The 27,982-nt window shown below is 40.3% G+C and overlaps 1 protein-coding gene across 2 annotated transcripts in view; it reads right to left on the reverse strand.

The window, feature by feature from the left end:
- Positions 1-27,982, reverse strand: part of shroom2a (shroom family member 2a) — a 144,480-nt gene that overhangs the window by 104,999 nt on the left and 11,499 nt on the right. For both annotated transcript variants that reach the window (XM_041791221.1, XM_041791220.1), the window contains exon 2: positions 13,733-13,943. In XM_041791221.1, the coding sequence (XP_041647155.1) occupies positions 13,733-13,839 (107 nt within the window). In that variant the 5' untranslated portion in view covers positions 13,840-13,943. The remainder of the gene's footprint in view (positions 1-13,732; positions 13,944-27,982) is intronic.

The following is a 27,982-nucleotide window of genomic DNA, read 5'->3' on the forward strand; positions in this document are numbered from 1 at the left end:
ACTGAGGGCCATATACAGAAATATATTACGATGGTGAGGCCACTTAAATATCTGTGAGGTGAGGCATGCGAATGTCTGTAAAACCAATGCACTGTAGTTTAAGATGCGCTTAGTAAGTGAGTATGCCAAAAAGGCTAGTTCAGTAAGGACCACATTGCCAAGACATTCCCAGGATTTGCAGCTATATAGATTTCTTTATTAGCAGGTATTAATTAGTACCTAATGCTGTTATTTCTATTTGGCTGTGTGGCTGTTCTGGGATCTTCCCTTCCCTTCCACAACTACGAAGAAAACATCAAGCAGGATCAGCACATGCTCCTGTTCGTCCTATTAGGGATGTTCCGATACCATGTGTTCCTTCCCGATATAATACTGATACCAAGGTGCTGGGTATCAGCCGATACCGAGTACTGATCCGTTACCAGCATGAACTTTCAGGACTGGACTAGCAAATTGTTTTAGACCTATATTTGACTCAACAAACAGAATCATAATGTACAGCATCTCTGTGACCCTAAAGTTTTTTCCTGCTGCTTATTGAGTTTTAATCCTAAATATTAAAATAATAACACAGGGGGCATTACAGGCTCTCTATATCTCCCTCTTATGCTCTACTCAGGCACCATGACTTGATAAAGGGACAGCCTGCGACTGACTGACGGACCCAAACAAATATGGTGGTTAGCATTCAAGTTAGCATTCGGACTAGTGGTAATAAATTATCAGAATTCGATTAAAATGGATAGAAAGACGTTCAATATTGGGTCTACTAGTGTGGATTTAATCATTAAAGTCCCCAAAAGTCACAAGAGATCCAGGCTTGCTGAAAATGCTGCCACAAGGGATTCAAAGACATCAATAGCATCAATGAGACAGCACAACAGCTAGCTTCAAGAGGAAAAACAAGTAAGAGGCAGCGATGTATGGTTCTAAAGTTATTTCACTTTTGTCATGTATGACAGTGCCAGTCTGGAAGGTGTTTTAACAATCAAATTCAGAGAAAAACTGTCACTCAGCCACTAATCTTTTCTGCCGCAGTGTCTGCTGGTTCGTCTATGCCTCACTGAAAACGGTAACCTGTGCATGACGTGCTTTCTGGCAGTGAAGAAGAATTGATTTCTGGTTTATAGCGCTAACATTTAGCATAGCTAAACGAAGCAAAAGAAAAAGCTAAACCAAACAGTATCGGATCGGTGCATAAACTCGTGTACTCGGTGATACCGATACCTGCATTTAAGCAGTATCAGACGTATTTCTGATACTGGTATCAGAATTGGTACAAACCTACTTCCTATTCCAATAAGGAAAGCCTAAAGCCTGTTGTAGACTGGGAGCATGTTTTGCTGCTTGCATGTGCTCTGGTGTCTGCTCGGGCTCTTGCCGGTGTGGCTTTCACACAGGTTTGCTGCATGTCAGCAGCATCTCCCTGCTTTCAAAGCCCTGTACTTCTTCATAAGTTTTACACACGTGGACAAAATTGTTGGTACCCCTCTGTTAATGAAAGAAAAACCCACAATGGTCATAGAAATAACTTGAATCTGACAAAAGTAATAGTAAATAAAAATTCTATAAAAATTAACCAATGAAAATCAGACATTGCTTTTGAACTGTGGTTCAACAGAAGCATTTTAAAAAACAAACTCATGAAACAGGCCTGGACAAAATGATGGTACCCCTAGAAAAGATTGAAAATAATGTGAACATGTGACCTAATTAGCATCACAGGTGTCTACAAACTTGTAATCAGTCAGTCGGCCTATTTAAAGGGTGACAAGGAGTCACTGTTCTGTTACCTGAATAAACCCCCCTACAAGTGACTTGATTCAGTGTATAGTGGAATTGTGTGGGGAACTATTCAAAATAAAAGCATTCTGATGTAGTTAAAGGAGTTTCCCTATAGACAAGCTGATGGGGGGGCAGAGGAGGATGTCCAACAGACCTTTGTTGCATGTCATTATTTGGGTGTCCTTAAAAGGATACTTCAACATTTTGGCAAATTCGCCCATTGCCATAATCCCTATAGTCTTAGTAATAGGTTCGTTACCTTTAGTTGTCGGTGCAAGCTATTTTTTGATCAGCGGGACAGAGAAACTAGTTGCTCTGCCAACTCTATGAAGTCTTAAGGTAATTCTGGTAAATCTGTATTTAGGTTTGTTGTATGACAGGTCACTGTGTTATGAACCCCCAGGTCAAACTCCAATAAAATAAAACCTCTCTAAGTTTATAAAATTAAATTTCAAAATCATTAAAAAAATGAGGCAGTAAAATCTGCTCCAGGATGGTGTGAGTGTGCCTGTTGAATGACCCGAAGCCACGCCCACTCAGGAGAAATATGATCCTCTCAAAAATAAATAAATAAATAAAAAAGCTACAATCTGAATTGAGGAAAGCACTCACACCATTAGCCTGCCTCTTGACCTATTTTGACCTTAGAGGAAGAGACAAAATCCTTATTCTGGCTCAGAGCTCTGTTATGATACTTTGAATGATCCATAGACCACTGTGGCTGATAGATTTGGTAAATTTATCTCACAATGAACAAAGAGACAGCATTTAACTGACTGTTAACTTTCAATAAAGGCAGTGACATCAGCTAACAACAGACTGGACTGAGATGAACTGCTCTGTGATTTTAGATTGGAGTGTTAGAGGGGTGGGGTCATCCCCACTGTAGGCCCGTGACATCATGAGCCCACATATTGGCCCCACCCACATTAAACCCAGGCAGGAAAGACGTGAACAACTTTCTAACGGTCTAAATTCAGTCACAAGTAGATCTCAGTGTTTTTCACATGTTTATAGTAACCATATTCTAACATATCTAGGGTGTTAAGACAAAAATTTTTGATTTCACTTTACAGGGTCTTTAAAGTGTAAGTGAAGCCCCAGCTCAGAGCTAACTCCGCCCACTTCAGGAGTTAAAAAAATGCACAGAAAGTGGGCAGTTTGGTACTGAGAGGAGGGAGGAGAAAAGAAAATTTTTTTGTTTGTTTTTCAAAGAACGGGGTTTTCCATATGAAATGACAGTGACATCCCCTTGCCAGAAGTGACAGAGTCCCGCAGCACTGCTGCCTCAGAGAGATCTATTAAAGTGGAGGATGTTCCCCCTGCAGAGTCCTCTGAAGCAGGTTGTGGAGTGGTGGTGGACCGTGGTGATCCTGAACACTACCTGTTTGGGCCGTTCGCTCCAGCACCGGCGATTCTAAAGCTGGGGCAATAAGAGCTGTGGCAGTGCAGGAGAGGAGGGACTGGTCTCTGAATGGATGGGAGTGGTCACAAATTGGATCAGAGCGGTCTCTGAATGGTTGTGAGCAGTCTTTAAATGGATGGGAGTGGTCTCTAAATAGATGGGAGTGGTTTCTGAATGGTTGTGAGTGGTCTCTGAATGGATGGAAGTGGTCTCTAAATAGATGGGAGTGGTTTCTGAATGGTTGTGAGTGGTCTCTGAATGGATGGAAGTGGTCTCTAAATAGATGGGAGTGGTCTCTGAATGGTTGTGAGTGGTTTCTGAATGGATGGAAGTGGTCTCTAAATAGATCGGAGTGGTTTCTGATTGGTTGTGAGTGGTCTCTGAATGGATGGAAGTGGTCTCTAAATAGATGGGAGTGGTTTCTGAATGGTTGTGAGTGGTCTCTGAATGGATGGGAGTGATTTCTGAGTGGTTGTGAGTGGTCTCTGAATGGATGGGAGTGGTTTCTGAATGGATGGGAGTGGTCTCTAATTGGATGGGAGTGGTCTCTGAATGGATGAGAGTGGTCTCTAAATGGATGGGATTGGTTTCTGAATGGATGGGGGTGGTCTCTAATTGGATGGGAGTGGTCTCTGAATGGATGGGAGTGGTCTCTAAATAGATGGGAGTGGTCTCTGAATGGTTATGAGTGGTCTCTGAATGGATGGGATTAGTTTCTGAATGGATGGGAGTGGTGTCTAATTGGATGGGAGTGGTCTCTGAATGGATGGGAGTAATCGCTGAATGGATGGGAGTGGTCTCTAATTGGATGGGAGTGGTCTCTTAAGGATGGGATTTGTCTCTGAATGGTAAATTTGGTTAGAGGCAGTAATGTTTAATTTAAAGTTTGTGAGGTAGAAACCTACCGATGGTAGGATTTTATGTCATATAAGCCCCGCCTCTTCAGCAAAAGATTTTTCAAAGCAGATGTCTGTTTGAGCTAATTAAAAGCCATAAAAGCCTTTTGGTTAAACAGTTTTAAGGACAAAAACAGGTACCATCCAAAATCTGTATCAGGAAGTCAGACCAGGAAGCTGTTCAAACTAGAACTGAATCCAATTGGAATTGGTGCTTCTTTGGTTTAAGTACAAGAGCACAAACTGTACGAAGAGGAAAACCATTTTTAAGTATCTTAATTTTGCTCTGAAAAAGCAGTAGATTGACGCTATTAACTTGAAATTATATCCATTTTTCTCCTGGGGGAGCCAGGGAGGATGTCCCCGGACCAACCTACAAAGTTCAGGTGCGCGTGATCAGAATGGTAGAAACATATGCCTTCATTTGAGTTAGGGGGAAATCCTGGTATTCTGTAGAGCTGTGAAAAAATATTGATACGGCAATATATCATGATACTTTGACATCTGATACAGTATCGATACTTCAACTCTTAATATCAATTTTTTTGAAAAAAAAAAAAAAAAAAAAAAAAATCATATTTCAGCCGAGTTGTTAGTAAAATACGACTTCCACACCTCCACTGTAGTAGATAGCGCCGAAGAGCTACTCTGCTGTATGTTGCCGCGGCTTTTCCTGTAGAAGCAGTCAGAGTGCATAGGTGAAAGGAGCAAACATAGCTGACAAAATAACAACACCTGCACAATTCCAAGCAGACGTTTGGAAGCATTTTGGCTTCAAAGTTAAAACGGGGAGCACAAACAGCAAGTTAGTGAAAGGAAATGCCGTTTGCAAGCTCTGTCTTCCTACCGTGAAATATAGCAGGAACTCCACCAACGTATTGTGTGCTTTACATATACATCATCTCTATATTTTTCTTAGTTAACTGTGTAGAATATCGCAATATATCACAATATCATGATATCCTGATATATTGTGATAATATCGTATCGTGACCCAAGTATCGTGATGCATATCGTATCGTATCGTGAGGTTCTTGCCAATACTCACCCCCTAGTATTCTGACCCTCTTCACTTTTTTTTTAGAATTTTGTCATGTTGCAGCCTTGATGCTCCAATTAAAAAAAAAAAAAAAAAATTCCAATTAATCGACACTCAGTACCCCATAATGACAAAGTGGAAACTGAATCATAGAGTTTTGGGCATGTTTATAACAAACAAATAAGAAATCAAATGAAATATCATGTGACACATCCATCCCTAAATTAACACATACAGTGTTTTGTTTAAAAGTGTAACCTTCATTGTACAGCAGTTCAGGCTAAGCTTCTGCATTACTGTAATCCTACATGCTCAGACAGGTCAGATATGTGATGTTTGAACAGCACCCATAGAAAACAGGACAGAGGTCAAATACAGGTGAAGAACAGCCTTCAATACATTCAAACAAAGCCTCTTAGAATTTGCAGATGTGGATAAATTGCATCAGGTAGTGCGTAACGGATTTACTGTGTCTGCAATGTGCTCATATATCTGAGTTATAGACCCACACAGGCTGGGAAAATTCAATTTAAACTGCTTTTTTGTATTTTGAGATGAGGAAACCTCAGCGCAAGCGTGTGATTACGAGGACTGAGTGTCAGATGGATCAGTTTAAAGAATACAGATCAATATTGGTAATTAGCAGATTTAAAACATGATCACAAGTCATAGCTGTATCTAAAAACATTAGGGATGCACGATAATTATCGGTACCGATAAATTATCAGCCGATATTGCATGTATTTTATATATTATAATTATTCCGATAGTAAAATATTAACCGATAAAATCCACAGACAATAAAGGCATTTGTTTTCTTTCTCATGACACTACACATTCCCAAACAGTAGGTGGCGATGCAGTACGAGACCCATTGTTAAGGACCAGAGAAGAAGAGGAAGCAGTCTTAGTGCTAAGAGGCTATCAGTGGTTAGCAACCTGGCAGTAATCGCTGAGTAATTCAGTATTTACTGGGAGGGTTACACTGCAGAATTTACCCTGCAAAGATCTGGAAGAGTGGAAAACAGTCTTAGAGTTTTAACACAACGGATCTTATTTTCTCACTTAGAAGTCGTTATCCTAACGACGTTAAAACGAAGCGGCAGTAGCTGCTAGTAACTGCTGGCATTAGGACCTAGACAACGGCTAATACCAGGCAGAGTGCTGATTGAGCAGGCACTGGAAACTGCAGAAAGTTCGTCAGAGCCAAAGGCAGCACTAATAATGACAAAATCATTCTGACTGTCTCCTGATCCACCGCTGCTTCCATAGACGTATCCCTGCCTGCTCTGTTTGATGTGGTTTCATTCAGTCTGATCGACATTGGGAACAGAAGTTTAGCCACAGACCACGGTGAACTTAACATTTTTAAACGAATTCTGATATGACTTATGTCAGTTCATATTTTTAATCTTTATGTAAAACATCAGCTCTCTTTAATTCTGACTAATGCAGCAAAAACAAAAAAGAGACCCCCAAACATCTGCATCTGTTAAGCATGATAGCCTGTTACTGTTTGGTTTTATGTCTGATTTGACATAAGTCGGCTGAAACCTTGTTTAGTTTATTGAAATGTCAGATTTGACCACTTGTCAAGATACTTAAATGTATTTTAAGGAAAAAGAGGAAAAATGTATGTCAGTTGTTTGTGTATGTTGTACTTTGGTACACAAATGTTCAACTAAAAAAATAACATCTTTAAAGTCAGCATTGTTTTTTGATGTAAACATGAGTGACATTAGTTAGAATTAGTTATAAATATCTTTGCTCACTACATAATAACCCCCTTTTACCCCCAGATGTGCATAAACACATCCAATAAACTTATTTTTTTTAAATCAACAATTGAAAAAATGATCAGTTCTTATCGGTTATCGGCCATCAGGAGTAGGAAATTATCGGTTATCAGTATCAGTTCAAAAAAATACTTACCGTGCATCACTAAAAAACATTACATGTATCACACACACTCTTGAGCAACAATATAGGGTTATTATTCTGATAATCTAGTTAACACAAATAATTCAACACCTTTGTAAATCAGTGGCTTTAATCTGCGAAGGAAGTGCTCCAAAAGAGTACAAATCACTAATCCTGACTGCTCTTATCCCATCGTGCCATTCCAGCAGGCTTTAGGCTGTCACAGATAATTCACTACATTTAGAAAGTCAAACAAAGATCCAACATTCCTCTCCTGCTCCTGGTACCACAGAGTCTACTGTGAAATTATACCCAGCACAAAAATATGAGATTGTAGGAGAGGATCTAATAACACACACTTCAGTAAAAGCAAACACAACTGAGACACATGTGTTTAGTCTATTCTGTGACTAATTTACTTCATTAGTTTACTGCTATATCTCTTGAACATTTTCAGCCAGAAACACCCTTCCAAAACTAGTCAAACATTTAGAGAGTTGAGACTAAATGGTTAAAAAGTTCTGAGGACTTAACAGCTCACCAGCAGACCCAAACAGATCCACTTTTGTTGGTCCTTGTGGCATTCAGGAACAACACATTAACGCTGAAATACAGGAGAGCGGTCCAACTGGGCAATGGTTCACCCCACACTGGTTAGTGATGTGACCATTGCTTTTAATCTTCCAGCTTAAAGACTTAAAGTGGTCAGAATTCTTCTCATTTGACCTGTGTGCTTGTAAAACCTGTGTTAACTTGGGTGAAGGTTCTCCTACCTGATTCTATGCTGGTATGGGGCCAGAGATTCTGAATTTCAGCCACCAGAGTTGAACTTTGGACTGAGCTTCGCCAAAATGGAGCGGAGACACAGCTCCTGACAAACAGGTGCTGGTATGTCAAAGTAACTTGCAAGGTCTTTATGGTAAATCATTACACAGTCAGCAGAGAAGTGAGCTCCTATGGTTATCACTCAGCTAAGATAACAGTGGATGTCAGAACTAATTGGAAGGTTAAAGAGTTCTTCCTCTTAAAGGCGCTTCTTTGCATGTTTTAGCTCTTACTCCACAAAGTCGTGAAAAAGCAGATTTGACTCTTTCTGTTTATTTGCTTTGCATGTTCTTTTCCCCTTTTTTTGGTGCAACTAGGAATGTTCTTAAACATCACAGTTGGATGCTGTTGAATGAAAATTTAAAACTGTTTCGTTGACTAGCGTAAAATTGATAAAACAGTTAGAAAACTAAGCACTAATAATCCAGCACAGGACAGCAGCATCTGCAGGTTAATACTGTGAGGGTAGGGATGCTCCTATCAGCATTTTCAGCCTCCAATCCAGATCTGATTTTTTGACATTTCACATCTACCATTTCAGAGTCATGACCCAGTACTCATATCTGCCTAGATAAGCTTTTGGGTGATTTTTTATTGAACCAGATAACCTCAGTTCAACTTAAAAGTGGTGAAAATAGCTTCAATAGTCACATTAACAAATAAATGCAATACATTAATTTGAAATAATACAATCCTACTTACAAGTGGTATGATTATCTTGACTATATTAGTCACAACAAAAACTGAACAAAAAAATCTAACCTTCCAGGGAAGGTTCTTCTTTTAACGAAGAAATGTCGTCAAGTTCTGATAAAACTGGCGCTTTAGCAGCATCCACGCTAATGTCTTCCGCCATAATTGCATCGGGCCCTTGTTGCTGCTTGTTTACATCACGACTCCTCCGCTCCAGAAAGTACTGCCCCTCATTGCTGATTGGTCCTGTCACTTTCTAACTGGGCTTAAACGGTTCAAGCGGGAGCTTTGCAAGATGGATTCAGCAGTGAGAAGCACAGAAACTGGCATATCCATCTGCTTTGCAAGGTTAATGTACAATAGTTGCATGGCTAAAACACCAGTGACCAGTGCCTCAACTTCCAGTAAGCAAAGTACCAGCCGACAGGGATCACTGACCGAACTCTTTGAAAGTATTACTCCTGATGAACATAACTCGATACGGCACGTGGAAATAACTCAGGCAATAACAGAGTTCATAGCGAAAGATGTGATGTCCATTGTATAGTGACCAAGCCTGGGTTTACAGCTTTGATAAGCGGTACAGAATACCCTCCTGCAAACATTTTAGCCAGGTTGCCATACCTGAGCAAAATAAAAAATGCAGACAGAGAGTGGCAGCGGATCTAGAAACAGTGGAGTTTTTTGCAACAACAACTGATCTGTGGTCAAGCCGTACATTGGAACCATACTGGAGTCTTATGGTGCATTACATTAAAGAAGACTTTAACCTCAAAGATCGCTGCCTTCGAGCATCCTACTTCCCGGACGACTACATGGGGAAAAACACTGCAGACAACCTAAGAGGGGGGCTTGCCAGCTGAGATCTACAGGAAGAAAACCACAACTGCATAACGATGGACGCAGCATCGAATATGGTGATGGCAGCACAGCTAAATGAATGGATCAGACTCCAGCGTTTTGGGCACCGATTACATCTTTCCATCAGTACGTAAGTTAGTATCATGACCTACACGTTAGTATGTGCATGTGTGTGCCTGATTGTGTGTGAGCAGAGAGAGACAGTGAGTGTGTGTGAGAATGTAAGAGTTGGAGGGAGGCAGGGATGGACAAAAAGTGAATGTCTGTGTCTATTCCAAAGTTGATAACTTTGTATCACACAAGTCAAGTTGTATAAATTACACTGTTCTTATATTATACTAATTTTGTATTACAGGACATACACTCAAAGATGACAGTGTCATTAGCAATAGGGCTGTGCAAGAAGGTGGTGGGGCACGTCTCCCACAGTTGGAAGAAGGCAGCAATGACTGAAGCACAAATGGAGCTCAAACTTCCTGAGCACAGCCTCATCACTGAATGCCCAACAAGATGGGGATCCAAAGAAATGATGATGCTAGAAGAGCTCAAAGCCATACCTCAGGTAAAGACCTGTGTGGATTTCCTACTGAAACATGGCGTATGCTCAAATCCAGAAAACGTCGTACGCATAAAAATATCCAGATGTATGAATCTGTGTGCACGCATGAATCCTAGCACATTTCCTTTGTACATCTCAATCAACGTGGAATTTAGCGCACATGTTGGAGTACCCCACTCCCCCTGTCCACGCCCCCATTTAATCACACAAATCATATTTAAATGAGCCCTGCACCTGAGATCCCCCTCTCTGCATGATCAGAAAATTAAAACAAAAGAATGAGTAAGACGGGAAAAAAGAAGAACTTCACAGAAAGCAAATTGGAGACGCTTCTAACTTAAGAGGAGGCGCGCAAATATGTCCTCTTTGGCACACTGTCGGCATAAACTGTAAACGCAAGAGGAGTGAGGGAGAATGTGTGTGAGCCTGTCAATGCTGTGGGGTCAGAAAAGTGCACACATGCTGAATTGAAGAAGAAGTGGTCCAACATCAAGGTGGATGTGAAGTGGAGAACAGCAGCCCACCACCAAAGTGTGGCCAAAACAGGTGGGGGGACAGGAGAAGGGGGGCTCACCCCGTTTGAACAGAGAGTCGCTGCAAAGCAGACAAAGTGAACTTGATTTACAGTTTCCAATTGTTAATTTTATACACTACTTACATGGATCCCACACTATTGTTGCAAATTAATGCAGAAGTGCGCCAGAGAAAAAGTGAGGCTGATTAAGACATTTCACACTTTACGCACGGGGTTATTAACAAGAGTATTTTGCACACAGAGACAACCAGGGGCTTGTTGGAAAGGTCTGAAGCTGTACTTTAACCAGCAAAAAAACATCAAGTCACTAACTTTAACCACTGACAAGTAATGGTGCTGTGAAGACGGGATAGTATTTAGGGGCGCACATGTTCAATGCCCATCAGGGGGATTAATATTAGGACAATTAAACAAATAAATTTACTCACCAAGAAGCCACCCATCGTGCACAGTGCCAGCTTGTAGTCTGTTCCCAACCATGCTGTCACTCAGAATGTATGAATCGTGCTTTGAACCAGGCCACCTCACTACAATGTTGGTTAATTGCATTTGCGCATCACATATGATCTGTACATTGAACGAATGAAAATTTTTCCTGTTGACATATACTAAGTTATCATGTGATGGCGCTTTTATAGCAATGTGTGTGCAGTTGATAGCTCCAATTACATTAGGAAAACCGTCTCTCGCTGCAAATTGCGCTTTAATGTTGACCTGTTCAGCTGCATTGTATGGGAATTTGATATAGGCTACCTGGTGGACATGCAGATAATTCTGTCCCACACGGCTGGCATGGCTCGGTTCAGGGTCAACTGGCAGAGTCCCGATCGGTTGGCAAGCTCCCTCTGGAATGCCCCGGTTGCTAAGGACCCCAGTGTGGTCAGCACCTGTATGGTTACAGGCAGCACATGGCTCCTGTCGCGCTCCAAAGCCAGATGCAGCTCTGCGCACAGTTCCAGGACGATTGCCCAAAAACAGTTTTAAAGAGTCCAGGGCATCTTTGTGATCTATTATAACGTCCAGTTTGGTATTTTTTTTTTTGTAAGGACAGCTGCTGCTCCTACTGTCTGCGCAATATTGATCTCGCGAGATCTCATGGCGCGAGATCTCGTCACACCCCTAGAGGCTACACCAGAAGATGCAAAAAATTAGCAAGAAGAACAGGAACACTAGGCTGGAATTTGCCAAAAAGTACAGAGATCACCCTCAAACCTTTTGAGATAAAGTTTCATGAACTGATGGGACAAAGATGAACCTTTACCAAAGTGATGGAAAGACCAAAGTCTGGACAAAGAAAAGATCTGCTCATGATCCCAAACATACAAGCTAATCTGTAAAACACAGTGGAGGTATTGTCATGGCTTGGGCTTGTGTGGCTTCTTCTGTGATGGGCTCATTAATCTTCACCGATGATGTAACACATGATGGCAGCAGCAAAATGAACTCAGAAGTTTACAAAAACATTTTGTCTGCCAGTTTAAACCAAACTGACTGGGAGACCCTTCATCATGCAGCCAGATAACGACCCAAAACACACTGGCAAAACAAGAAAGGAGTTCATCAGGGGCCAGAAGAGGAAGGTTTTAGACTGGCCAAGTCAATCTCCAGACTTAAACCCTACAGAGCATTTTAGCAGCTAAAGAGACGACTGAAGGGAGTAAGACCCCAAAACTAACAACTGAAAGAGGGTACAGTGAAAGTCTGCATTAAGCATCCCAGAAGAAGAATGCTAAAGTTTGGTGATGTCAGTGGGTCACGGGCTTGATGCAGTTTACTGCAAGCAAAGGATTTGCAGCCAAATATTTAGTCTTAGTCACTTTAATCCATTTTAAGTCCATCTGTTCCAATAGTTTTGCTCACCTAAAAATCTGGTGTTCCATTACAAATAATGCTATCCCTTAAGTTCTGTATCAGATCCAGATGTAAATACCTGGAAATAAAAGCTGAAATGTTGATCTCATATCTCATTTCAGATCTCATATTCATCTTTTTGTGTCAAACCCAAATGTTTTTAGTCTAAAGCAAAAATAAAGGAACTGGCCTCACTGGTCCAATACTTTTGAGGGGAGTGTATGGACCTGTGCATTACAGGAACAATAAGGTGGTGTCAATACCATAGTTTTATACTAAAGCAGCTACTGGTAAGTCTATCTTGGAAGGTTATGATGATATGGTTAATAATAAAATCCACTATCTGGAGAAAATAAACAGTATTTGTACTTCTAAAACCACACTGCTGAGCTTCATTTGACAATCAAACCATGAAGGATTTAGTTGTCTCTTCATGGGAAATATTTCCCATATATTTAATGTAAGAAAATTATAAACTGAACTCTATTTAGAGACTGAAACTGATATTTTTAAAGAATTTTGGGGGCTTTTGAGATCTACCATGTCAGGACTGATTTTAAAAAGACAGAAGAAGGTGGGAGGAAATGCCCCAAACAGCATCAACATGAGGAGTTGAACCCATGAACCAGTGTTAATCTTGTCAACTAAAACTCTGACTAAAAATGTTCGACAACCTTTTTTTCAATGACAAAAACTAGACTAAAACTAACAAAAACAGATCTTTGATGACTAAAACTGACAAAAACTGAGTTTCGTTTTTGTCAAGATGACTAAAACTAGACTAAAATGAAATGTAGTTTTTGTCAGACATTCAAAATCTGTGATATTTCTCCTCCGTGGGTAAATCTGTCAAAAAACAATGCAGCTGTATCAATTTTGCCTCTCAGCTGTAGAAAGCAGGGACCCCAGGTTTGGCAGGGTGCAGAGAACACACTACCATGATTTGGTACCAGATTTAGGCAAGAAAGTAAGTGCTTGGACAAAAAGTAAAGACTAAAATGTAAGGACTTTGATGGACTAAAACTACACTAAAATGTTTTGAGTTTTCGTTGACCAAAACTAGACTAAAACTGGAAAGGATAGAAATGACTAAAATGTGACTAAAACTAAAATGCATTCCATTTAAAGACTAAAAAAAGGACTAAAATTAAAAAATAGCTGCCAAAATTAACACTGCCATAAGCAATGTGATGAGGATTGTAGCCTCTGAACTGAGCTAAACCAGCAGGAATAATAAAAAAAAAACATCTTTTTTATGTTGTGAAAATAATTCTTAATGGTTTTTCCTCTCCAGTCAGCAAAACTACACAGTATTTGCATCTCAGCTGCCTTCGATGTAACTGTAGTCCTTTAGAATATTTACCTTGGTGATGAGCAGAGGTTCTCGATGTTCCAGCCCCCCTCTGAGCGTGAATCCCCACGGTGCTCCTCCTGAAAGAAAAGCTTCCACCAGGATGAAGCCCTCCCCATCTCTGCTCCTTAGATCCAGATCTTCTGATTTTTGCCTCACATGCCAAAGCCTCTCTGGTTCTGCGTAGTGTTGATCATCTTTATAACCCTCAGTATCCATAGTGCTGTAGAAAAGTGAAGAAACAAAAAAAGATATTAAGAGTGCATCTTCATAAATTAGAACATCATCAAAAAGTTCTTTTATTTCAGTTATTCAATTCAAAAAGTGAAACTCATATTTTAAATAGATTCATTTTACACAGACTGATATATTTCACATTTCTTTTTATTTTGATGATTATGCAGCTAATCAACACCCAAAACTCACTATCTCAGAAAATTAAAATATTGTGAAAAAGTTCAATATTGGAGACTCATGGTGTCACACTCTAATCAGCTGATTAACTCCATACATGTGCAAATATTTCCTGAGCCTTTACATGGTCTCTCAGTCTGGGTCAGAGGGTACACAATCATGGGGAAGACTGCTGACTTGACAGATGTCCAGAAGACAGTCACTGACACCCTGCACAAGGAGGGTAAGCCACAGAAGGTCCTTGCTAAAGAAGCTGGTTGTTCACAAAGTGCTGTATCCAAAATATGTTTAAAAAAGAAAAAAATGTGCACAGGAAACAGGGATAACAGCAGCCTTAAGAGGAACGTGAAACGAAGGAGTGGACTGCTGTTGGGGGTCAGTGCTTCAAGAGCCACCACACAGGGCCGCGGGTGCAGACCTGGCCCTATGCATGGGCCACAGATGTGGCACTCCTTGTGTCAAGCCACTCCTGAAGCAGAGACAACGTCAGAAGGGTCTTACCTGGGCTGTGGAGAAAAAGAACTGAACTGTTGCTCAGTGCTCCAAAGTCCTCTTTTCAGATGAAAGTACATTTTGCATGTCCTTTGGAAATCAAGGTCCCAGAGTCTGGAGGAAGAGTGGAGAGGCACAGAATCCACGTTGCTTGAAGTCCAGTGTGAAGTTTCCACGGTGATGATTTGGGCTGCCATGGCATCTGCTGGTGTTGGTCCACTGTGTTTTCTGAAGTCCACAGTCAACGCAGCCATCTACTAGGACATTTTAGAGACCTTCAAGCTTTCTTCTGCTAACAAGCTTTATGGAGATGCTGATTTCAATTTCCAGCAGGACTTGGCACCTGCCCACAGTGCCAAAGGTACCAAAAGCTGCTTCAATGACCATGGTGAATCTGAGCTAAATGTACAATGTTTCTGCAAAGGGTCTGAATACTCATACAAGTGATTTTTAAAAAATAAATAAAGCCGATAGACATGTCACTCAATCAGCACTTCCAGCCTCATCCAACCCCCGCCTCCCTCCTCAACTGTTATGAGCCAATGACAGCCCAGTTTACTGACACACACCGGTAGTTTGTTTACAAAGTTAGCTGATATAGCAGCATGTCCAAACGTCCAAAACTATCTGGAAGCTAGCATTAAAAAGAACAACTTCAAAGGAGGAAGGACTTCTGAAACAAAGAGAGAAGTTTTTAGGTTTATTTTCATGAATGTAAGTTGGAATCCTGATGGCTCAAACCCAGCAGCAAGTTTAGCTAAACACCAAACAGGTCATGATAACAGACTGACAGAACATCACTGGCCACTCAAACTCAGCGAGAAGCTACGTTACCAGGGGCCTCATTTATAAAGCTTGCTTAGACACAAAACGGGGCTTGAAAGTGGCATACGCCACTTTCCACGCAAAGGTTGTGTTTATAAAAATAAACTTGGCGGGAGAATGTGTGCACCAGTACTTCAACTTTGATCCTTGCGCACAAACATTTTGGAGACGGGGAAACTTGCGGCACAGATGGTGAGGTGGTGAACTGAAGCCAGTTTCATCTTATACATTTAATGTCATCACATATCAGACTTATAGACCCGTGTGATCATAAACACCCAAGTCTGCAGTATTATAGATGTGTTTCTTTAGTGAGCCATTACACCTACTCCTGTATGCACAATGTTCATATATCATACTTTCATCTTCAAATGATACAGAATGGTGGATAGCACTCATTGATTAGTATTAATTGTGACAAGGTGTGTAACAATCAGTCTAATTGCTGAGTTAGTATATAAATAGTGCGGTGACACTCATGCACAATGCTGCACAATGGATGTGCTGGCACTGCTGGAAGATCCCGCAAATGGTTGGATCAGGATGTAGACAGACTTTAGGAACCACGAAGATTTCCTGGCTCATGCTGATGACTGACTAATAAGCCGATTAAGATTCCCTAGAGCAGTGCTCTTGGATCTATGTGCTGAACTGGGCCCAGTATCAGAACCACCTGCCGGAACTGCGCCATCCCGGTGCATAGACAGGTGCTGACCACAATGGGGTTTCTGGCAACCGGCTCCTTCCAGCGGGAATTAGCCAACAGGTATGTGTTTGATATGATTAACAATGTGTAATTTTACATTTTCTGTCTAAAGCCCCTTTGGGTATGATATAATACAGTTAAATTCTGTCCTTTGGTCTGAGATATCGCAGTCGTCCCTCAGCACAATAATGCCAGCTGTTTTGGATGGCATTATAAACATGACCAGTCGATACATCGGGTTTCCTTACACTGTGGGTGAACAGGCCAACATTAAAAGGCAATTGCAGCAAAGTCCGCTTTCCCAAATGTAATCAGCGCAACTGACTGAACTCACATTGCTTTAAGGGCTCTGAGTGAAAATGAATTTGTCTTTGTGAACCGAAAAAATGTGCATACAATAAATATACAAATCATTTGTACCCCAAACGTGGTTTTGACAAATTTAGTGGCACGATGGCGTGGGTCAACACATGACTCAATCATCCTGATGCACAGCAGTGTAGGGAACAGACTGCAGATCGCTCTGTGGCACTCGCACTATTTACAGCGGTGATGACGTGCTGCCACTTACTTGTTATTCTTTTATTAGTGATGCCACTGTGACCACCAAATAAAATCATTTTCCTGGCCTCCACCTCACCCACAAGCACCTCTATTTCGGCTTCCGTGAAATTCTTTTTCCTTGTCGTCTCTGCCGTGATTGAGTGTAAAATGCCATCGATCAGCAGGCTTATTTATATGCAAAAACATTCATGAGGTACTTGGCATTGACCATTCATGGTAAAATGTGGGTGTGTAGAGGGCGGGATGTGAGATGAATCCACCTGCGCAATCTTCCAGGTGGACTGTGATTTATAAAGGGAAAAGTGTTTGCAGGTGTGCGTACGTACGGTTTTATAAATCAGATTATTTTTTGGCACATGCCATTTTCAGCTTTTTGGCACATGTACACTTTTACTATGGATCCTACACAATGTTTTATAAATGAAGCCCCAGATCATGATCTAACCTATCTTCAAAACCACCATCAAGTCCAGTAAAGTCTGAGCTCAAAAATGAAACACTGCATGAAAAACCTGATTTTCGACCCGTGAACGGCTGCTGCAACATCATGCCCATTTCTGTAGAGCACAGTTTTCCATCTTTCAAACTGATTCAGAGACCACCATCTCAGCAGTTTAATGGAACTGATGAGACTTCGAAAACAGAAAATAATCTTTGTGAGGGTGCATAAGCTTGCTGAGTAAACGTCTAAAGGTAGGCTTCATTTCACCTGTGATCATCTGTGATAACATCAGAATTATATTCTGTAATCGTGCTTGTTTGGGAGTATAGAGGTGATCGTATGGCACAGAGATGCTGTCTGTGTTGCCCCATACCTGCTGTTTTAGTTTAAATGAGGTTATCAGTTATTGTGCAGTTATTCAGCTGTTGTTTTTTTGTGTTATCAGTACATGCAGTTGCAACAGGCCTGTTGTAACTGCAACTTGCCATTGTCTGAGGACTTAAGAAGCAAAATTGTGGAAAAATATGCACAATCTCAAGGTTACTAGACCATCTCCAGTAGGGATGCAACGGTACTCGGTAAAATATTGAACCGTTCGGTCTGCTCTGCACGGGAAAATACGCCCCTATGGACCGGGGATTTTCGGATTTTTAATTCATTTTGCACAGATGCTTTACAGGCCATTGTGTGTGTTTGTGTCTGTGTGTATGGGCATCTGTCCAGGCAGGAGAAGAGCCCTCCCAATGAGTTAATGTCCAATCACTGTTGTTGCTCCACCCACACAGTCCCCCTCACACTGTTGTAATTGGAGCTGGATTCGCACGCAGCGCACACACGTAAACGGAAAAAAAGGAAAACAAAGAGGCATGGCCAGCACAAGCAGAGGAGTTGAGAGACAACAGTCTGAAGAAGCACCGGCTTCATTTAAATCAGCGGTGTGAGTTAGTTTCGGGTTTGCCTTCGAATACAACAACGAGGGAGTGAAAACTGTAGACAGAAGTTTTACTGTTTGCAAATGTTGCTTGAAACGTGTCCCAAACTTAAAAGGAAACACGAGCAATATGACCAAGCACCTCCAGCTGATATAACACTTCCAGAACATAGGACAGTGGAGCAACCCGAAAAGGTAACACCAGCGGACAACAGCTGTCTATTCAAGATGCTTTTGAATGGACCTACCGTGCCACTTCAGACAAACACAAGAAAATAACCCGTGCAGTGGAAGCACTTATTGCAAAAGATTTGCAGCCCTTTTCTGTGGTCGAAGACGTGGGGTTTTATCACTTATTGAAAACGCTTGACCCACGTTATGTTGTGTCCTGCCGTACACATTTCAGCGACATTCCTAACATCTATGATAAAGTGCACAAAACCATTGAAAATGGTTTGGCTAAAGCACAAAGCCTTGCTCTGACCACGGATAGTTGGACCTCCTGGGCAATGGAGAGTTACTTGACTGTTACAGTACACTATATGTTCGAATGGCAGATAAAGAGCGCAGTACTGCAGACTCAGCCCCTGTATGAAAGTCACACAAGTGCGCACTTGGCAGAAGAACTGAGAAATGTAGTGACTGAGTGGAAGTTGGAACGGCCAAGTATGACCATACCAGGTGGTTAGTGGCTTTGCAAACTTACTAGCCACTCAGTAGTTCCACTAGCCATTTTGGTGTTTGGAAACCATGAGTTATATGCCAAATTTGGTACAAAGGGTATGATATGACACACATGCTCTACTTTCCCTCTTCAATATGATCACTGTCAGCTCTCTTCTTAATTCACTTTGCCTGTTAAGATGTTTTTGATTGAAATAGCTTTGATTTCAGTAAATCTGACCTCCTTATGCTGCAAATTCAATGAATGACCATTTTCAGTTCATTACAACCTATAAAATCTCTTAAAATTCTGTTCTGCATAATAATGTGGAACAGTGCATTTAAGGCTTTTATTTTAAAAAAGAGAAAAAAAAAACAATGGTTATTATGAAGTTTGTTCAAAAACATTTGAATTATGCTCTAACGGATGATGACTTGAAAAATATTCTGTCATTTGCATGAATATTTAGGAAAATAAGAGGAAAATATCGTTTGCATAATAATGTGGAAAGCGGTGGAAAGCACCTCTCCCTGTACACCATACACTACAGAGATATGTCAGACTTCACTGTTAGAGACAGTCATTTTTTTATTTTCTTCAATGGATATTAAGTTTATGCTAATATTAAAATACTGTTAATTGGCTGTTTATTAGGAACAAACTACAGCAGATAACAAGAACATCTCTAATTTTCACTCTGACAAATCTCCACCAGAGAATGACGACTGTCAAACTCTCCTGTCCTCTGCTCTATTCTCCTTTAAACTGTATGGTGGAAATGTCTTCATATGTGTCTAACATTAATTAAAACATCTGTTTAAATAAAAGACGACTTACATTTGGTGCATAAAGCTCACATTTGGACAACATTAAACTGGACTGTCAAAAAAAAAATCCCTGTTTAGTTTAATTATCTTTGAATCCTAAGTGATAAGTTACAGACTTTTATCCTTCTGCCTCTGTTTCTCACTGCCTCAGTGAACTTTTTTAATGTTTCAGAGTTCCTCTCATCTTTTATATACGTTAATTATCAATATATGGCAAATCATTATACAGATCTATCAAAGGTTTTAATAATGTTTAAATTATGTGCATATTTGCGGAGGTTTTATCAGTTAGATTGCCCTTAACAAAAAAAGATTATAGATGGAGTATTAATCAAACGATGTTCAGACACACTACACACCCTGGTTCACACAAGCGAGAGACACACAGCTGGAGCACACACACAAAAAAATGGCGCTGACGCACTGATCCTCCATGGACAGAGAAAAGCTTTAAAGCAGAAGGAGAAAGTTCAGGTCTGAGTTTGTCCTCCAACATTCTGAAACATTTTCCCTAAACAGAAAGAAGCCTTCAGTGTACATTACCACCACGTCAGTGTGAGTGTGTATCAGTGTGTGTGTGGGTGTGAACCGCAGGTATTATTTGATGATCATTAGAGATGCACCGAAAAAATTCGGCCACCGAAAATTTTCGGCCGAAAATGGCCCAAAAGTGCATTTTTGGTTTTTGGCCAAAAGACTTTTATCACCGAAATAACAAGGCCAAAACACATTGTTGTGACGATGCAAGCAAAAACCGCGGCCAGCAAGCGTTAGATCAGTGGTTCACAAATAGGGGTAAACGTACGTGAAGGAACTCCAGGAGGTACGCGAGATTTTAAAATACATGCCGGCTATTTAAAAAACAGCGCCTTTCTTTGCACGTCAGGAGAGACACTTTTTTGCAAGTATATTACGTACATTCTAAAATCAAATTCGCGCTGCGAACGTCTGCGGTGTGTTTTCTCTGTCCTCTGATAAACAGTGATATTTATTGGAGCAGAGGATAAAAGGAGGTTTGTCTCTCTCTGTCCTTCACTTCATGCATAATGCAGCACTTTTACGCACAACCAGGCCTGTCAGTGCCGTTTTGTTTCACCATTTCATTCACTGTGCCAGCCAAGTTTGTAAGAGGAGGGACTGACTTTTCATTAATTCTATGTCAAATATGATCAATAAGAGTAGGGTGCAGCTGGGGCTCATGGTGAGAGGAGTAAACTCTCTCCACAGCGCACAGACTGGCTCACCTGTTTGTGTTCCAAGCTGGTCAGAGGAGTCATTTAGCTGGTTGATCCGGAGTATTTATTGGTTGTAAGTCTGACATCAGAGGAGACTGTGTTGGTAAATAGTTCACTAAAGTCCCAATAGTTTAGAAACAGCTCCAGCTGTGTGAGTTTCGCTCTGACGAGCCCACGTGGTGGTGGTGGTGCCAATTTTTAAGGCAGAGGAACAAAAACGTCCTCCTCTTCAGCACCACCTGATGTTTGACATCTCCTCTTATCTGTCTGTATCAGTACTCATGTTTTTGCCTCTTTTTTTTCAGCCTGGTAGAGAGGGAGACAGCCCGACATGTCTGTGTGAACGTAAATGCGCTACTTAAATATCCGCAGCAATGTCGCGCTGCGAAATGACGTTGCAGGTGTGGAAGCTTGCATTGATTTGCTACAGGTTCGATAAGTATTTGTGTGAATAATTCGCACAAAAAAATTCATCTGGAGTGTAAGGACCTTAAGATTATGAAGTGGAGTTCTTATTGTGTATGTTATTAAATTTAATCACCCTAAAACCCCCTGAGTCTCCCCCATGGCAGAATGGTTTGACCCACACTGGCACGTCTGTCAATCACTGTATTCACAATCACTCCACTCATAAAAAGGTTCGTGATTTATTTTTTGTGAATAAATGCTGATCTTTAACTAAGTTCATAATTTCAGTTTGAGAAGAGATTTTTATTCGGATCCCAAAAAGGGGCACTAAGCTGTCTTTTTTAAAATTAGTTAATTATTTACAGGTTTTTTTAGTTCTCTCTAGTTCTATGTTTTTATTTCCAAATTGTTCCAGAGAGACCGCTGCAGCCGAGCAGAGTTTTGCCCACTTCTGGGTTTAAAGCTTTTCCAGTCACTGTTTTCAATAGCTACATTAATTTGAATTCCCACATTTAGAGATGAGAAGATGTGCCATGACTTTAGTCATGCATTTTCAACATTTAAAATGTATGAAAAAAAAATCTAATATTTGTAATTTGAAAGTGTTTATCAGTTACAAAGTTTGATAAATCAGACGGCTGTCACAGCACTCTTTAATGTCTTTCTTTTTGGCCAAAAAGCTTTGCGCTGTTTAGGGGGTAGTTGGCTGAAAAATACTTCACAGGGGGTACATGACTGAATAAAGGTTGAGAACCACTGATTTAATGTATACATGAGTGGGGTCAAGTTAAACATTTTATTTTGTATTTTATTTTATTTTATATTGTGCATTGTTGGAATGTCAGTGCTTAATAAATATTTACATAATTATTTACATAATTTTGTAATTGACTTATTCTTTGAAGTGTTAATATTAATTTATGCAATTGCAATTGATTTTAGTGAGCTTAGTTCACAGTCATAGCCATAAACGCAATGGTACTAATAATTGGCATAATAATTTCTTTCGGCGTTTTGTTTTCGGTTTTCAGCCTTAGTTTCCTCATTTTCGGTTTCGGTCAAGAATTTTCATTTCTGTGCATCCCTAATTATCATGTTTTGTGTAATTTTATGGTTGCATATTTAATTATTATTTTTATTGTCAAAACTGCATATGAATTATTTACATGACATACTTGTACATATAAATGCCAAAATGATTAAAAAAAGAAATTAAAACAGGAGAGCTTATCTCCATTGTGATAATTAAAATTGAGTTCAGAGAAGCAGAGTAGACATTTATGGCTTTTATTATAAGCAAACATTGTTCTTGCAGAGTCAAGCACAGACAAGGCCATTCACAGAGGGACAAGAGCCACCCCACCCCCCTCCAAAGAAGAAGACAGCCATGGCCGAACTATTTGGAGAGGTTTTCAAAACACAGGTACAGGTCAGGCCCCTTTCCCAGATAGTTGAGGATGAAGTCACTTCATACAGGTCAGCAGACTCCACTGATGTTGATGCTGATCCTTTCATGTGGTGGAAGATAAATGAGAGCAAGTTTTCCCACGTCGCAAAAGTTAGACAACGCCACCTATGTGTCCCAGGAACTTCTGTTGCAAGTGAGAGAATATTCTCCACTGCAGGGGACACTCAGTGCAAACCCCTCTCGCCTCGCTGCAGACAATGTTGACAGGCTTATCTTCTTACGAAAAAATCTCACAATAGCGGAGGAATAAACAACTGATTCCCATACTGGCTAACTGATATTTAACTTTACATCCTGAATATATACTAAAGTATTCTTATGTTCAAATTGTCAAAGATAAAAGTGCACTTTTCTTTTGAAACTGTTTACCTCTCTTGTAACACTACTGTATAGTGTGTATACCAGTAGTCAAGGCTAAGAGGCACTTTAACATTTGAAAGGGTCTTTTGTTTACATTTTTGTAATTTAAAAAAAATTTTTTTTATGCATATCTTATACTGCTGTATAGTGGATACAAGCAGTCAAAGAATTGGAGGCAGTTTTTGATTTGAAAGAGTTGTGTTTATTAACTGCTGACTTTAAAGAAAAGTGTTATATTATTCAGTACACCAGTGATACTGGAATTTGTTTACTGTGAAATGCAGTTTTTGCTGACAAGCAAAATAAAGAGATACTTTTGGGAGGAAAAAAAAATTGTTCTCTTTACGCACAAAACACGTACTGAAACCGTGGCCATACCGTGGGCTACCTGTACCGTTGCACCCCTAATCTCCAGATATCTTGAAATTCCTTTGTCCACTGTGCGTGATATAATCAAGAAGTTTATAACCCATGGAACTGTGGCTAACCTCCCTGGACATTTTTGTAGGGAAAAACTGACGAAAGAATGCAACGCAGGATAGATGGAATGGTGGATATACATCCTCAGTCAACTTCCACACAAATTCAGGCTGTCCTGCAACTCGGGGTGTAAAATTGTCAGCTTGGACCATACGTGGCCATCTGAATGAGATGAAGTGCTATGGGAGGAGACCGAGGAGAACCCCACTGCTGACAAGGAGACATAAAAGAGCCAGACTTGAGTTTGCAAAAATGTACCTGAGTAAGCCTCAATCCTTCTGGGAGAACATTTTGTGGACAGATGAGACTAAGGTAGATCTTTTTGGAAAAGCACTTCATTCTACTGTTTACAGAAAACAGAATGAGGCCTCAAAGAAAAGAACACAGTACCTATAGTCAAATATGTTGGAGGTTCAAATATGTTTTGGGCTTGTTTTGCTGCCTCTGGCACTGAGTACCTTGACTGTATGCAAGGAATCATGAAATCTGGAGACTATCAAAAGATTTTGGGCCACAATGTAGGGCCTAGTGTCAGAAAGCTGGGTCTGTGACAGAGGTCATGGGTGTTCCAGCAGGACAATGACCCCAAACATACCTCAGAAATCACCAAGAAATGGTTGGAGGCAAAGTTCTGGAGAGTTCTGAAGTGGCCAGCAATGAGTCCGGATCTAAATCCCATTGAAAACCTATGGAAAGATCTCTAAATTGCTGTTGCAAGAAGGAACCCTTCAGATCTGAGACACCTGGAGCAGTTTGCAAAAGAAGAGTGGTCCAAAATTCCAGTTGAGAGGTGTAAGAAGCTTGTTGATGGTTATAGGAACCCATTGGTTTCAGTTATTTTTCCAAAGGGCGTGCAACCAAATATAAAGTTGAGGGTGTCAACAATTTTGTCTGGCCCATTTATTGAGTTTTGTGTAAAATTATGTCAATTTTGTAATTTTTTGTTTTTGGTTTTGTGTTCCAATGCACATAAAGGAAATAAATGTGTATGCCAAAAACATTTGTAATTGCAACAATTTTAGGGAGGAGTGGTGGGAGGAATTCTGGAAAAATTCCAGGGGTGCCAATACTTTCGTCCACGACTGTGTGTGTGTGTGTATATATATATATATATATATATATATATATTTATAGATATATACCTATATATATAAGAAGAAGGGGAGAGAGAGACAGAGATCAAGAGAGAGCCTACTGCATCTGGGTGAAGTCTATGCAATTGATGCTGTGCAGCTCTAAGGCCCTGTTTACGCAAGGTTTTTTGGTGAAAATGCAAAACTTTTGTAGTGCTTTGGCTGTCTGTTTACATGAGAACAGTGTTTGGGTGCCTGAAAACAACAACTGGAAAACAGGCTCCAGAGTGAAAGTTTTTCAAAATACCCCCTTCTCCATCTAAACAGAGAAAACGGCAGTTTCTGAAAACACACATGTGCACTATGGCTGCAGTCAGCTGTCAAACATGAGTGTTGCAGCTCTCTGAACCGAGACATGGCAACTCAACCTGTCTGATGTAGTTTACTGTGATTCAGCTTGTCAAGTCACAGACAGCTGGATTTAGAAAAGGGACACATTATTCTCGTTTGGGGGACTGTCAGTGCTAACCTTGCAAAGCAGATGGATACGCCCGTTTCCTTATTTTTCACCGGTGAATCCATCTTGCAAACCTCCCATCTGAACCGCTTGGGCCCGGTTAGAAAGTGACAGGACCAATTAATGACGAGGGTCAGTACTTTCAGGCGGAGCAGAGTTGTGACATAAAAGAGCTGGTGCAGTTATGGAGGAAGAGATTAGTGTGGATGCTGCTAAAGCACCAGTTTTAGCAACACTTGACTACATGTCTCCATTAAAAGAAGAACAAAGAACAGTAGTGAGTTGTTTTCTTTTAAAAACGACAAAAGTCAAGTACCTACATGTCTATAGTCACCATGTTTCGCATTATTCCTCCGTAGCTGCGCATGCGCAGCTTGATAGCACCTACGTCACATTTTGTTTCTCTTATTGGCCCGTAGAGATGCGACAGACAGAACGTTCATCCAGTCACACTCCGAGTTTTTTCAAAGCCTCTGCCTTTTCTCAAACGTTTCCTATTGAAGCTTTCCCGGATGGAAGTGTGAAACATATCCATCAGGTTATGTCAATGCCACTTTCTTTAGAAAAATTCATGCTGTTATTTTGGAAATGATTAGCCTACTTTTACCTTTTTTTTTAAATCGATCATCATGATTATCACTGCAATCACCATCGTAGTGTGACAGAAATATTACGGTTCATGTTGACACAGAAAAATGCTTTGCAAGTCTGTCTTGTTATAATGTAGATATCCGCTGAGAATAGTTAAGTTCCCACGGACAAATTCAGCTCCTACAGCCTTTAATTTATCATGAATTTTCTCATAAGGTGCTATTTCTATTCTATATCTGCTCCTTAGAAATGATTTAGACTTGATCTTTTTCTTTAAGTTTTTATTTGGGTGTCAGCCCGTAGACTCTCTTCCATCAGCTGCATATCAGTGCTAAGCTGATGGAAGAGACAGGAATGATGCTCCCATGTTAAGGTTAAAAAAGATAGTTATTCACTTCCAAGAAGCAGATAAAATTGAGAAAGGGGAAAGAAATATTCTTCTGAAAAGGCTATCATTTTATTGCTAAAAGCAGGAAGTGCTGCACTTTCTGAGAAAATCCAAGAGAAATTAAAGTCTGTAGGAGAAAAATTTGTCCCTGAAAAATCAAACACTTTCAAAGGATATCTTTCTTCTAACAAGACTGGTCCAGCAAAGCATTTTTGTGTTTATGTGCCCTGAAATTTTGCTGCCGCGCAACGATGGTGGAGGATTTAGTGATGAATAACTCTCATGCACCCGTGTGACAAAAATGTAACATGTTATCAAAAACGTGGAAAAGCAGTGAATGTGCTGTACTGTCCTTGTTGTACAGACAGATTTATTGCAGTAAATCACTTTATCAGAGCATTCTTGTGTTTTCTGTGTTTTTGTGTATGCTGCAGCACACAGCCCTGATCAGTGGGAAGAGATCATACGAGAACTGCAAGTTCATGCAGGAATAGTATGTCAACAGTGGACGATTTCACCTTTTGAGGTTCATTTATCATCCTTTCTGGTCCAAGTCCATGATATTATTGCTTCTGCCACTGGGTGAGTACATTAAGAAGTTAAAAGGTTAGGCCTAATGTTTGCTTAAAGAATCTGTGGTTTTATGTAAAATTCTTTGGCTAAATGTCCTCAAAAGTTAACTTTTCCTCATCAGTGGCATTGTTGTAACTCTGTGACCCTTTGCTCTCGCTGCAGGATGAGACGTAATGTTGACATAGTGATGATTTACGATCGGGAGTCCGTGCATTGTGTTGTATTTTGAAAGAACCGGATATTCTAGAAAACTAAACTGACTTTACATCAGTTTGAGTCATCATATTTATTTTTTAGCAGGTCTCATGCCCTATTGTACAGGACTAGGACAAGGTAAGGAGCTGAACAGGAAAATCATTGAATTTATAGCTCTTGATAATCAGCCTTTCAACGTGGTGGAATATACAGGCCAATGGTGCATTTAAAGCCCTGCTACGTTATACCTAGCAGGCACTTATAGCCTTACCTGAACTGCAAAACTAAGTTTCCAGTCACGTAGAGAAGCTCCTTGTTAAAGCTAAACATATTAGCTTCACCACGGATATATGGACATCAAGTGACGAAACATAGCAAAACGGACCTCTGTATGCCGTCTCCCGTGCACACTCGAAGGTATCTCCAGCATTGGAGATGTGGGTGTCACTGTGTTGTTACAGAGCTGTTTATAGTGAAATACCCATTAAACTTGGTCGCTTAGTTAGTTTGTGCTGTTTAGGCAGGATCAGGAGAACTACTTTAGTTGAAGTTTTATTTCTGTTCATCTTGAGTCTCAGAAATTTAGAATTAAGCTCTGAACTATAGCTAGATTTTTTTGCATTGAAGAATCTTTTGTTGTTATTTAAAGCCCTGTCAGGAGTATCTCAGGGAGCCATCCTGCAAACTGGCTGAGTAATAAGGAGAATCAGTCTAAATGTATAAGCTATTTCTTTTTTGCACTGTGGAGATCAGTGTCAGCAGGTTATTTTGCTGCTGCTTAGTGCCCTTAAAAATGCAGATGACTTAGGCTGCACTGTTAAAAATACATGTAAGCATGTAATGCACATGTAACCCAAAGACATTACTGTAAGTTTGTCATTAGTGTATGGCTGTATTTGAAAAAACAAACAAACAATATATCCTTCAGTTCTGATAAAAATCAAATGTTTGTCAGTTTGTACAAAAATAGACTACCAATATTTAAAAAAAAAAAAAAATTGTAGTCCATGATAGAATTGGTGTTTTTAACAGTGGAAAACATGTCATTAAATATCGGTATGGGCCAAAATTTGTTTCAAAATATCGGCATATCGGATATCGGCAAAAAT

Source organism: Cheilinus undulatus, linkage group 7 (assembly GCF_018320785.1).
Source record: "Cheilinus undulatus linkage group 7, ASM1832078v1, whole genome shotgun sequence".
Lineage (NCBI taxonomy): Eukaryota > Metazoa > Chordata > Actinopteri > Labriformes > Labridae > Cheilinus > Cheilinus undulatus.